Source organism: Malaclemys terrapin, chromosome 10 (genome assembly GCF_027887155.1).
Source record: "Malaclemys terrapin pileata isolate rMalTer1 chromosome 10, rMalTer1.hap1, whole genome shotgun sequence".
NCBI classification, from domain to species: Eukaryota; Metazoa; Chordata; order Testudines; family Emydidae; genus Malaclemys; species Malaclemys terrapin.
The window spans coordinates 43,172,982-43,187,086 of record NC_071514.1 but is presented as its reverse complement, the minus strand read 5'-3'; the positions used below and the strand labels follow the sequence as shown (position 1 = coordinate 43,187,086).

Genomic DNA, 14,105 nt, shown 5'->3' with positions numbered 1-14,105 from the left:
TAATATTCATTAATAATGGAGGAAGCTAAAGTGTTGGGCCAAACATTTGCTTCCTGGTTGGCTTAGTGCCCAAATTGTTTCAATGCACGAACATTCAGACTGTCATCTCCTAGATGAACTAAATATTATAGGGAGCTGGCTAGTGTAAGTGTGCACCATTGCACTCTACTGGATAAAATTGGAACTGCCCCACTGTGTCATAGACCCTGTACCTCTTACAGCAATTCTTCTTTAGCTCTAGTGGCAGGGCCCCAGGCTTCTGGAGCAGGAGGATCCGGGGTGGGTCCCATTCAGGGGGAGACGGGGATGTTTCTTGTCTGTGTATCAGTCAGGTCACCAGGTAGCTTCTCTGACCACCTGACTGTCTTTTTAATTTCTAGACACCAAATAAATACAACTCGCAGTACCACAAGCTGTTCAAGGACATCCCCACGGAGGAGAGTGTCTTGAAAGGTGAGTGGTGGAGACAGACTCGAGGGAGTAGAGAGACTTCTATACAGAACCTCGGTGCTGCACTGGTGTCAGACCAGCGGCCCTCCCCGTTCCACGGATGACCAGACAGTGGCTGAGACCAGAGGCTGAGGAAGGTGACAAATGCAGAACACCACCAGGCCCCAATATACTGTAGTGGATTAACACACAAGCTTTTTCATGCTGGAGATCAGTCTTCGAGTCCCGGCTGGAGGTCAGGAGCAGAAGAGTTTGATCGTCGTAGCCTAGGCTCTGTTGGGAGTTTGTCCACCTCGCGCCACACACTTTAATTGTGAGGGACAGTGCTTAGCATGGTGGGATTGCTTGCTTTTATGAACATCAGATGCCCCCAAAACGGGGGGAAGGGAGAAAATCCCTGTCTGGATGTCCAGGGCACTGTAGCTAGCAGCATCTCAGGGCAGGTGTCTGGCAACGTGCTGTAGTCCCCAGGCATGGCATCTGCACAGGGCTCTGTGGGTTTTGCTGTGGGGCTGGATCTGAGGTCTGTGGGTTCCTCTCCCCTCCCAATGCTACCTCTGTGTGTGTTACAGTCTGCTCCTGTGCGCTCCAGAGAGACATCCTCATCCAGGGGCGGCTCTATATCTCCCCCAACTGGCTCTGCTTCTATGCAAACCTCTTCGGGAAGGACATCAAGGTAACGCCGCGCGGCTGCTCTCCACCGCACTTTGCCTTCAGCAGAGGCCTGACATTTGATTCCAAAACACCAGCGCCAGCATATGGCAGTGATCTCCCTTCCCCGTCACTGCCTAGCACTGACCTCTGTCCCATGTGGGCCTAATGGACCCGTACCTCATTCTGTCACATACTCGTAGAGAGAATTTATTGCTCTTAGACAGAAGCCCCTGCACCATTCCTTCCCCCGGCCCAGGTTCTGGCTTAGCAGGATGAGATGTGACTTCTAGCGCCCAGTGAAGGGTTACTTTGCCAGATGTTCTCCTCAGTGATGCATTTTCCCTCCAGCCCTAAGCTGTTAAATAATGCTGTAGTGCCAAAATCAGCCCACCATAAGCAGGGATGGGGGTTTTTCATGCATTGCTGGGAGAGCCATCTACATATCTAGTAACCTCTGAGTCTTCTTAATAGAAATATTGTTTATTTGTGTTGCTTTTTTAATTCCACACCGCAAATATTTTTAGAGACTCAAACTGTCAGTGCCTCAAGATCAAAGGCTCCTAGAGGATTCTGAAACAGATCTGAATCTTCCTCTCAACTCTCTGCTTGAGTTGTAATTTGACATTTTACTATTAATGCTGTAGCTGACAGGTAGTTTTTTTTGTGGGGTTTTTTAAATTTTTTTTTTTTAGAACTGACTTCCTTTAAAAACAGTGCTGAGCAGCTGAATTATTTATACCAGCGGATATTCCTATTTAAACAGATCTCTGATAGAAGGAATGCGAGTCAGCTCCCAAAGTTGAGCATGTTTCAGTGAAGTTATTCTGCTATGAAACTACATCCTGGTTTATTTTTAACTGTGCCCTTGAATGCAGAGACTCTTATCTAGGTCCCTAGACAAAGATCTGCTCTGTTAGTATTGGACAATGGTCTTTTTTTGTGTTAATTGTATTGAAAATGTATAAACTAAAAACCTTTTCAAACCGAGGTTACTACATAGAGTGCGGTGATCCTTAATACTGCTCAGTAAATGTAAAGATGTCCCCAGCCAATGATTGTTACCTAGCTTACTATCAAATACAGGATGCAATTAGACATCCATGTAATGGAGATTGGCTCACTGTATTTCTAAAGAAATTCCACACAGAACTATGTTAACAAACCATCACTAAGGTTGCAAAGTCAAGCATTCAGAAGTTAGGAAATGTGAGAATTAAGGTTGCCCATCACATACTGTTCTTTTCCCAAAGCACCCATCTCATTCAGTGCACTGGGTGCACAGAGCTCCATTAACAGGCAGCTGTTCCGTATTATGTTTAATCCTCGTTGGCCAGCATGGGTATGCCTACACTGCGGGGGGAGGGGGAATACCCACGGCACCGAGTCTCAGAGCCCTGGTCGGCTGACTCAGGCTGGTGGACTGCGGGTCTGAGCACTGAGATTTCCCCCCCTCTTCCCCCGCAGGTCTTTTATTGCAGCATAAACATACCCTGCATGGCCCCATGCCTTATTGACTGCATAGTCTCCACTCCCTGCATGGAACACAGAACTGCCAGCTCCCTCATGGGCTTTTCTGTGGCTCTCGTTCCTCGCTGTTGGATCCCCACCTATAATACGTGTGTGTTTACCTGGTGTTTGTTTTACATTTCAGGTGGTTATCCCAGTGGTCTCGGTTCAATTGATAAAAAAGCACAAAACGGCCCGGCTGCTGCCCAATGGGCTGGCTATCACCACCAATGCCAGCAGAAAGGTAACTGATTGGGGGTCTTATTTCCACTCAGCTGCTGTGCTGTGGTCTCATGTGAGAGTCTAATCCGACAGAAGGCCCCTAGGGTGCTCCCCTGCACAGCTACCATTGTGATGTGACGGAGCATGGGTAGCTGCTCTGTGTCGTGTTGCTGAGAGGACCTGGCAACTCAGCTATTATTATAACCCTAAATGTACATAGCATCTCTCATTCCAGACCATCCCCAAATGCTTACCAAACATGGATCCAATCATGCACTTCATATTTAAGGGAAAACACCCATTGAAAGCAATAAGCGTTGGTGTGAGTAAGGTATGAAGGATGGGCCTTAATTGGTGCAGCCACTTCTGGGGTCGGGCATAGCAGCTGTTTAACTGCTTACAAAAACAATGAGTCCGGTGGCACCTTAAAGATTAAGAGATTTATTTGGGCATAAGCTTTTATGGGTAAAAAGAAGTGGGGTTTTTTATTCATGAAAACTTATGCCCAAATAAATCTGTTAGTCTTTAAAGTGCCACCGGACTCCTCGTTATTTTTGTGGATCCAGACTAACATGGCTACCCCCTGATACTTGGCACCATAACTGCTTACAGTAACACTACACAATTTAGGCCAGGAAACGAAGAGGAGACTCTCATCCCCAACTGGAACCACAGGGGATGCGTGCGGAGGCAGAATGTCATTCGCATATTGGAATTTGGCTAGGGTCTGAGGGCAGACAATACAGCTGGGAGAATCTTTGCTTTCAGTTCACACATGCACCCCCTCTCTCCTGCCTGTGAATTATGTTTTGTGGTTGAGACAAACACAAAGTGAAACCCAGCTGAACCTGGCTACCTTCCTCTTGGCTTCCAGCCAACCCCATTAGCCCAAGAGTAACGGGGGGTCTTATCCAGGTTTATGCCTAGCGTCTTGTGTTATGTGAGTTTTTTGTTCAGATCTAGCTAATGCTCCTTCTGCAAAGGGTCCCATGGAATATTAAAGAGCGCAGATGATGAGGCCCATGGTATAATGTCTCCTCTCAGCTGGCCCCTTGGCAGCCAAAGCCCTATGCTGGGATTTTGGAACACTGCTGAACTGAAGGGACAAGCGCCATGTCCTAGGCCCCAGCACTGCTTTAGCCAGCTCTTCCCCACGTCTTCCAAAGGCCCAAACCATCACAACTGGAGAGCAGAATTGTGCAAATAATTGATCTTTCAGTCCGGTGGCTGAATCAAACAGTTAACAATGCTGGGGGCTGAACAGAACATTTTGCTTTCAAGTTTAACCTTTTCAAAATCAAATTTGAAGTAAAATTCAAACCAAACAATTGTTTTGAATTGAAAAATGGAAACCTTTTGATGTTTTTAAATTTGGTTTTGGGGTGGGGGGACTGGCAAGGATGATGGAGAGCCATTGAACCATGGGGATTCTTCTGCTGAACTGTCGAATCTGAACTTTAAAAAAAAAAACTCCGTGTGCCAGCCCTTCTAGTCGTGAATCCTTTCACACTGTCAAGTCCCTGCGTATTAGTCTTGTGAACTCAGCATCCTGAAACAATTACATCAAGAGGCATGTGACCTTCCCGCACTCAGTCAGTTCATCTGAACTTGTGAGCAGAATTCTCTAATGCTTCTGCTTAAATCCAGCCACTTCTCTTCTGAATGACAGATCAGGTAAAGCCTGCAGATACTCTTGTCCTGGGCATGGTATCCCGTAGGGAATGGCAGCTGGAAGAGAAGGGGAGGCTGAGCCTCAAAAACCTGGTTTGGAATGTTAGTGTGCTTCAAAAAATGAAATCCCCACTTAATCAGCAAACAAGTCGCTGTTTGTGCAAGGGATGGGGAGTGCAGAGGAGGACACATCTATAATAGAACAGACACTTTGAAGTGGGTGTTAAGCTTCTGAGTTTTGCTACAGATGAAGCTGAAGGAACTTCTGGAGACAGCCAGCCTTCTGTACACCCCTCCTCCTGGCACTAAAATGTGAGAGCAAAGCTAAGCAGTATGGAAAACAGCCCCTTGTTGGGAAATTCCAGCTTGGTAGTGACATCTTTAACAGTGGGAGGAATAAGACTTTAAGTTGGGCCCTCTGGAGGAAAATGGTATTGTCACTTACTTATTTTCCCACTGATTATGTGCATGCACCGAATGCTTTTCCCCTTCCATGCTCTGTTCTGCTATGCAGTCGAGCAAACTTCGCAAGAACCCTGCTTTCTAAAAGGGTCATGTAAATTTCCATGCGCTGCTCTCTCACAGGAACAGGGCTCCTCACTTGGAGGGTAACCATGCAGAATACAAGCGGTGGCCAGTGTTCTGTTCTGCTGTTGATGGTAGGAAATGGTGGAGTAGATGGAACTCTTCCTATAGAGGCTTCAGTACTGCCAATGGCCCACACAACACTGGGGCCTTGTGATGCTGGAGCTTCTGCCTTGGGGAAAAATTCAACACCAAGACTCTGACTGTTCTGACCATAGGTGCCAACTCTGTGGGTGTTCCAGGGCTGAAAAATTTTTTGCAGGTGCATAGCACCCACCGGCAGCCAGCTCCCCTCTTACTCCCCACTCCCACCTGCCTGCAGCCTCTGCTGATCAACTCTTTCCCCTCCCTCCCAGTGCCTCCTGCACGCCACAGAACAGCTGTTCAGCTGTATGCAGAAGGCGCTGGGAGGGAGGGGGAGGAGTGGGGATGGGTGTGCTCAGTGAAAGGGACAGAACGGGCGGAGTGAGGGTGGGAAGAGGTGGGGCTGGGGAGGGGCCTTGGGAAAGAGGTGGATGGGGATGGGGGTGGAGCAGGGACAGGGAGAAGCGGGGCAGGAGGGGGTTGGGGTCTGGGGCTGAGTGGCATTGAGCACCCCTGGGGAAAATTAGAAGCCGGCACTTATGGTTCTGACTAATTAATTATCTCACTTTTCTCCTTGAGTTAGAGAGACCAGCCCCAGCATCCTGGCTGGAGTCGCAGCTCTGACCTGTCTAACATCCCCCGCAGTTGCAAGTGAAATAGTCATTCTTCATTTCCTTTCCTACATTATATTCAGTGCAATAAAGACAAATGCAAAGTACTCCACTTAGGAAGGAACAATCAGTTGCACACATTACAAATGGGAAATGACTGCCTAGGAAGGAATATTCTGGAAAGGGATCTGGGGCTCATAGTGGATCACAAGCTAAATATAAGTCAACAGTGTAACATTGGTGCAAAAAAAGCAAACATAATTCTGGAAGTGTTAGCAGGAGTGTTGTAAACAAGACACAAGAAGTAATTCTTCCGTTCTACTCTGCACTGATTAGGCCTCAACTGGAGTATTGTGTCCAGTTCTGGACGCCACATTTCAGGAAAGATATGGGCAAATTGGAGAGAGTCCAGAGAAGAGCATCAAAAATGATTAAAGGTCTAGAAAACATGACCTATGAGGGAAGATCAAAAAAATTGGGTTTGTTTCTTCTGGAAAAGAGAAGGGGGGACACAATAACAGTTTTCAACATAAAAGGTTGTTACAAGAGGAGGGAGAAAAATTGTTCTTCGTAACCTCTGAGGTTAAGACAAGAAGCAATGGGCTTAAATCACATCAAGGAAAAACTCCCTAACTGTCAGAGTGGTTAAACACTGGAATAAATTGCCTAGGGAAGTTGTGGAATCTCCATCATTGCAGATTTTTAAGAGCAGGTTAGACAAACACCTGTTATGGACGGTCTAGATAATACTTAGTCCTGCTATGAGTGCAGGAGACTGGACTAGAAGACCTCTCGAGGTCCTTTTGAGTCTAGATTCCATGACTAGTGAGTACTGGTGTTGATAATCCAATATTGCACCCCAGAGGTGGCTGCATTTTAGTGCTGGCTGAAAACATGCTCTCTAGAACCCATTAGAGATGAGTTCTTGCTGAAAGCCGCTCTACAGTACATAGAAGCAAAGTCCTATTAGTCTTAAATCTTAAATTTGTTTTGTTAGTGACCTGAAAGGTAGGTTTTTCAAGGTACCCAGTGTTGGCCTAATTGCTCCCACTGAAGTCAGTGACAAAACTGCCACTAGTGTGAGTGGGATGAGAGTTTTTGCCTCTCCTCTGGGAGTAGGATGACGCCGAGTCCTGGTGTTCCTGCACAGAACCATAATACCATTGCGGATGGCCCTTCTGTTAGCAAAACGAGCTGTTCCCACGTCCATCAGCATGACGCTGTGCTGAGTCTGCCACACGGCTGGCTGCAGCGTCAGCTCTTTGTAACCTGCTCCTGTGCATCTCAACAGAGCGCTTAGCATGGTGGTGAGCGTTTAAATGCTCACACTGTGAAACAGGAGCCAGAACTCCAATGTGCTGTTGGTTCTAACTCTGAGCATCCCAGCAGAGAGAGGAGCCTGTGCCTCCGGGCCGATGTCATGTGCTGAACAGGGATAGCATCTCACTGCTGCTTCTCTCTGTTTGTTTTCAGTACATCTTTGTGTCCTTGATCTCTCGAGACAGCGTGTACGATGTGCTGAGGAGAGTCTGCACGCACCTACAGGTACCCTTCTAGTTCATCACAAATCCAGTAGCTCCCACCAATGGGTTGGAGGGAGCTCGAGACTGAAGTGCGTGCCCTGAAACCACTGTGCTTAGACGGTGGCAGCACTGTATCCGTTGCTCACATGCGTTGTGTGACGTGGCCCCTGTCCAGGATGGTGGAAGGCTCTGTATTTTCCCTGTGTGCCCCCTGGGAATAGTTGTCCTGGATGCTGCTGCAGAGCAGACTCTGAAGGGTTTGCCAGACGGATCAAACGTTACAGCCTCACATCTCAAAGTTGCATGGCTTTGTTTGTTCACTGGTCTGCTACTCCCCTGCCCCATGTATGCAGGCAGGGTGAGCTGGACATCCACTGCCGGGGGTGGAGGAGCAGCTCGAATGGGCATGGGAGCAAGAGCATCTTCCCCTGTGACTTTGTTCATCCAGCTTCAAATGCCTGTTACTAATGGTGCCTGGATTAGTGATGAGAGAGGAGCACTGGGTCTATCCCTGTCTGATAGGAACCAATGAACGCCCCCAACAGAACCATAGGGCTTAGATGCGTTGATAGTGCTGGGGGAGCCGTCTCAAATGCTGGAGAGTGGGAGCAGAGGGGATACCACAGACCCCATTGGGGAGCATCATGTGCCAGCATTCTCGGCTGAGAGGCTCCCCAGGGACAGGTCCTAAGGGAGGGACATCTGGGAGGCTGAACTATTGCCCTCTGCTGGCAAATGACAGTACTGCCAATGACAGGCATTCAGAAATCAGGACCATCATAAATCCATGAGATTGTCTCCGCCTGGAAAGGCTTGCAGGATATCAGTCCCACGGCACAGGCCCCAGTGCCAGGCAGGCACTACCTTCCTGAATAGAGCTTTTCTGCAACTGCGCCTTGGAGCAAGTGATCGTATCGGGCTGGGTCTATGCCTAGCTAGCAGTCAGCTCCTCAAACCTCCCCAACCTTCTCCAGCATGCTCGCATGACTCAGAATATGCCTAGATACGGCCTGGGGTGAGAAAACATGCTCCTGGCTGGTGAGGTTAGCTTCCTCTAGGTGGAATCTTCTGTTAGATCAACCCCCCCACACCCCAGTTAGCTTCATTTAGATAGGCCCCATGCAGGGAATGCTAATGCCTCAATGTTTCCATTCATAATAAATGAGTCCAGGCCATTGGGGATAAACCTGCTGTTTAGATTCTCGTTCCCAGTTTGGGCAGCAGAACAGCTGAGCTGTTCTTACCCTTACCGCAAGACAAATCCCCTCTCCTATTAAGCCAGTACCTACACAGATGGCTGATGCTTAAACCTCTGTCTGAGTGCTGTGCGTTCTGCTGCAGTACAGAGCTCTCCGAATGTTTCATTCTTGGGCAGTCACTGAAGTGACTCCGCCGGAGAGCAGGATGACATCTGAGCACAGGGCTGGGAGCCAGATCATAGCCGTGGGCAGGATGTTCCAATAAGGCTTTTCCATCTGTCGCCCTAAAATAAACGAATACAGGAAATGTGACTTAACTCAGCCTCGGCACTTCTGTGAGGTCGGTCAGCAATATCCTATGGAGGAGGAAGCTGAGGTGTGGCGAGCTTAAGGGACTTGCCCAAGGGTCATACGGGGAATCTGTGGCACCGGGGAATAGAAGCATTGGGCAGTCAATCCTGCACTTCACCAACAAGACCATCCTTCTTGCATCTAACACTGACATGAGCTTGGGCAAGTGACTGCACTTCTCTGTGCCCGGTTCACCACCTGTAAAATGGGGATCATGCACCGGGGGGCGGGAGTGAGAATTTATTAAAGTGCTTTGAAGATGGAAAGTTCTGTATGCTTAATATAAGGAAATACATGTCCATGTAACTTGCCTCCTACGTACGTGTGTGTGTGTGTGTGTGTGTGTGTGTGTGCGCGCGTGCACGTGCATGTGCACGCGCCTGCATGCATGCACACAGTAGTGCAGTGTGCTACTGGAGCTAAATTACATATCCTAACGTGTGCTGTTAAACGGCCCATGACATACATTGTTATATACAGTGGTGGTGTAGCCGTGTTGGTCCCAGCATATTAGAGAGACAAGGTGATCTCTTTTATTGCTATCTTGCTGAGAGATGCAGCCTTTGGAGTAGACCTGAGGAAGAGCTCGAAAGCTTGTCTTTCTCACCAACAGCAGTTGGTCCAATACACCCACCTTGTCTCTCTCACGTCATGCGCTGTATTTTATAAAGCACTTGTTTGTTTTAAAGTCAAGAAAGTCATACTCACTTCTGGGGTTGGGTTTAAATTTTTTTTTATATATATTTCTTGGGAGTGGGGGGGGGGGGGGGGGAGAGGTTCAAATCCCACCTGGATGAGAATTATGGATGCTCCATTTGCTTGACCGGTCCAAGCCATCCTCTTACATGTACATTGCCTTCACTGTCCCTAATTCAGTTTATGCTGAAGGCGAAGGTGGTCTTTGTCAAGTGGCAGCTCACAATATGGAAAATCCACTTGGCGGATAATGTCATAATATTGGCATTGATGCTTTTTTCCATTGTCTTGACCGGGAGCAGAATCGGGCCCGTGATACATAATTCACATGTCGCATCACAAGAGAGCCTGAATTTCTGCTGTTTTCTAGGTCACTGATAAACTAGGCTGAATCCAAGGAATTTCTTTGCTCTAATGGTGTGCATGTGCATTATTTATAACCTCAATGTAAGAACACTGGCTCTGCTGGTATTTGTGGTTTTTACACTCTCTTTACAGGGGTTTTAAATTTTGGAATAAAAACCATGGTACAAATCTTAGGGGAAATTTTAAAAAAAGTCTGAGGGGAAGAAATCCATCAGTCCTTAACCTAGTGCTGAGTTTAAAAAGCCTCCAAAGAACCACCTTATTTCTGATGTCTTTATTTTGAGCTATCTGGGTGTGTGGTATAATTCAGAGGTATCCTTAATCCAGAAAAGTACCTCTGGCATGTAACAGGCTGTCAGGAGCTTGGATCTTTCATGGACTTGCAGAGTTCTTCTGCTGATTCATCCTGACAACCAAATTAGGTGGAACCCAATAACTCTGCCTCAGGAGTTCTTGCTCTTCCCCTCCCCCCCCCCCCCCCAAGTCAGTGTTACCTGTTTTACAGGGAGGAGAAACTGAGGCACAGAGAGGGGAAATTACTTACCCAAAGTCTGGCCATGGGTCTGGAGAGCTGGAACTCAAAGTTCGGCGCTCCTAGCATCCTCCCCAAGCCCAGACTGTCACCAAAGTGTCTTTACGTTATGTTGGTTTTGTTCAGTCTTGGAAACGAGAAGAAACACTCACATGCTGCTGACTCCTCATTCACCTCTTCTCCAGCCCAGTCTAGCCTGAGCACTCTGTCTCCATTGGAATAACCCATTGTCAAAAACCCTTTTCCAGAAGTCACATGTACAGGAGCCGCAACCCCTAAGGGTTTGCATGTGTCAAGGTCGCATACAGGCAATGTTCTTACCAGGCTCACCAGCAGCTTTGGAACCCAGAATTACTATAACTTTCTGTTGGGGGAGAGAGGGGCAGTGGAGTGTCCTAATCCGGATGCTCCATTCAGTGCCTTCCAGTGGAGATCCCCTGGGGATGGGTCGGTAATGTCTGCTCCTCCCTCTCTTCCAGGTTTCAAGTAAGAAGAGTTTGAGTTTGAAAGAATTCACAGAGGAACCTGATTCCGTATCCCTGGTAAGAGCCATATTTGCAAACAAGAAATCAATAACAGCAATAGAATATCACAGAATGCCCCTGGTAAAATGCCTCTGCAGTGAACATATGAGCACTAATGCCGCAGGCTGTGAAACACCTGTTTGAAGTGTTAGCAAGTTTAATAAAATCCCCATGCGCTTTGAACCTGCCAAAAGCAGCACTGGAGTGTGGTGAACACCAGCTCCTCTGCCTGCCTCCTCCCACAGCCAACATCATGTTTAACATTGGTTGTTAGGGAAGGTCACGGTTAGGCTCTATTTTTTTAGTATGGCCTGCAGGATCTTTTGACAGAATCCAGCATGACTTGACAGAAATGGATATTAATGGGGGGCATGGGGTGTGAAGGGGATCATTTAGGAAACCTTGTGTTGATGCCTGAATTGAAGGCTCATATTCAAGTGTCTAGTCCAGGTTAATAGAAATAAAATCTGCTTGACATTCAAACAGCTTCTTCATTGCTGGTTAGAGCTGAGATCTTAAAATTGAATAAAGCTGCCGGAGTCCTAAACACTCATAACATGCTGGGAACATGATTAAATGAGCAAAAACCCCAATAGATTAAAAACATCTTATCTTAAACTTTCTGTTCAGCCGATTCACCAGTGGATCAGACTCAAAGATCAGCTTTTATTATTATTATTATTTATTTGTATTTTCAGGGGAAATAACTCTATATGAAAATCCCAGCACACCAGAGAGCACAAAGTATATATGGAAAGATGTTGGCAGAAATGTTAAGTGGGACTGGCTGAAAAACAAGAATTCCATTTTGTGACAAATTTTGTGGCTTCAAAATTTGACTCCATTCTGTATTGGAACAAAAACCGGAGCTTCTCAGATTTTTCATGGAAAAAATGAGAGAGCGAGAGAAAGCGAGAGCCACCGCATAATACCCAATAGTCCGGTGGTAAGGGCACTCTCCTGGGATGTCAGTCCCCTGACCACGATGCTATTGGCTATTCTTCTTCGAGTGCTGTCCCTATGGGTGCTCCACTTTAGGTGTTCCTGCGCTCATAGTCGGAGACTTTTGGTAGCAGTGCCCAGTTGGGTTGCACATGCGTGGTCCCTGCCTCGTGCGGCTGCAGGCAGTTAACCGAGGCTGTGTGACCAACCCCCACTCAGTTCATTCTCTACCGTCCTTGGCTACAAGTCGGAGCAATCAGCAGCACCTCGCTACTTTGTAGTTAATTAGTTACAGTCAGTTACTTAGTTTCCTCGTTATCAGCTACTTAGCTTGTTTCCCTTTTATTTTCTCCTTGCTTTAAAAAAAAACAAAAACCTCATGGCCAGGAACTTCAGAAACAACTGTTTGAGGGCGAAAGCCGAAGTCCTCCAACGGGAATGCCCGGTTTCCCGGGCTTTCAGTGCCTTGCCTCCAGGGCTTGCAGACCTGACAGCCACGGTCGGTGTGTTTGCTGCCTGGGCGAAGCAGGTATCCACAAAGTTTTGCATTGCCTCAGGCTCCCGGCCAGAACAGCACAGAGTGGAGAGGTCTCTCTGACCTCGGGGCATGAGGCTCGGGACACCCCCCTTCGCCAACTGCGGCTTCAGACAGGGGTCCTTTCTCCAACCCCACATCGGAGTTCCCCACTGCAGGAATAAAAAACAAAACAAAACAGAGCCGTCCCATGGATAATAATAGCACCATCTGTGCTGTCAGCGCGGGGAGCTCGGGTGGCTGAGAGCTCTGGCACCTCTGCAGACAGAGACTGCAGGGGATGGCTCCGGTGCAGGCACTGAGGGGAGGTCAGAGCCCCGTGCCTCCATGCCACTGTTTACAGCTGCTCCGCGGGCAGGCATCCAATGCCAGCACCGCCTGGGCTGTCAGTGTTGGGAGCTGAGGTGGTGGAAAACCCCAGCACCGCTAGAGCCAGAGACTCCACAAGAGCGGGCTCTGATGCAGGCACTAAGGGGAAATCAAAACCCTGTGCCTTCGCACTGCGATGTCTGTTCATTCCACAGGCAGGCTTCCAATACCAGCACCGGCTGCGCTGTCAGCACCGGGAGCGGAAAATCCTGGCATCGCTAGAGCCAGAGACTCCACAAGAGCCGGCTCTGACGCAGGCAGTAAGGAGAAACCAAAACCTTGTGCCTCCGCACCACGATCTACAAACAGCACCGCAGCACCACTACAAAAGGCTGCTTCTTCAAAGGCGCACCCGACACGCACAGAGGCACAGCCAGCAGCGCTGCCTTCTCCTCCGTAGCCCTGGCACCGACAAGGAGACAGCCACAGAGGCCCATCAAACCAGCACAGCAGCAGTTCCTCAGACAGAGGGTTCTGGTATTTGGCTCTGCCCCGATCCCCCATCCGCAGTATCAATACGAGAATGACACCCTCGGCACCAAGTCTCCCTGCATCCCAAACATCACTCACTGTCTCGCTCTTTATTTGAAGGAGGAAGATGAGAAGAACAGGGAGCTATTCCCCCACCGGCTCCTATCCATCAGGAGTCAGTCAACCCAGGAGTCTCTCCTGGGGCATATTATGCTGTCCCCGGGTACTTACAGTGGTATGGGGACCCCCTATGCTGCTCCCATCCCAGTGGGCATAGTGGACTCCATGGGTCATATGCCCCACACAAGGGGGGACTGCCCACCACGGCCAGACCCAGCACACAGTAATTCCCCCCACAACTTCTGTACCAGCACCCTCAGTGGTACCAGGAGAAGAGGAGGAAGAACCCCAGCTCCTGCAGGGGACATCACCTACCCACTTGCCATCATTGTCCACAGAGGACACCTTTATGCCTCCTCCCCCTAATATAGGGGATGATTTCAAACTGTTCCATGGCTTATTTGAGAGGGTGGCCCACTCTGGACATCTCCCTTGAGGAGATCCCCATGATACCGCATGAGCTAGTGGACTTTTTGCATACATCCACTTTGTTTACAAAAAAAAAAAATTGCCCTTCACATGAATGAGGCACTGATGGACCCCATAAGGGTCATTCCGTGGACCCCTGCGGCCGCCCCTCCAGCTGGCGGGAAGTCAGACAGGAGGTGCATACCAACAAAGGGCGCAGACTTCGCATCCAGTGCCTAATTTCTTAGTGATAGATGCAGTCCAGCTACGTGGCATGCAACAACAG

The 14,105-nt window shown here is 48.5% G+C and overlaps 1 protein-coding gene across 5 annotated transcripts in view; it reads left to right on the top strand.

Annotated features, from left to right (window-relative positions):
- GRAMD2A (GRAM domain containing 2A) overlaps window positions 1–14,105 on the top strand; it is an 89,548-nt gene that overhangs the window by 46,631 nt on the left and 28,812 nt on the right. For all 5 annotated transcript variants that reach the window (XR_008446408.1, XR_008446405.1, XR_008446406.1 and 2 more), the window contains exons 4-8: window positions 381–453; window positions 1,023–1,126; window positions 2,756–2,854; window positions 7,257–7,328; window positions 10,930–10,992. Coding sequence is in view for 1 of the 5 variants with exons in the window: in XM_054041209.1 (XP_053897184.1) it covers window positions 381–453; window positions 1,023–1,126; window positions 2,756–2,854; window positions 7,257–7,328; window positions 10,930–10,992 (411 nt within the window). In the remaining 4 variants the exon portion in view is untranslated. The remainder of the gene's footprint in view (window positions 1–380; window positions 454–1,022; window positions 1,127–2,755; window positions 2,855–7,256; window positions 7,329–10,929; window positions 10,993–14,105) is intronic.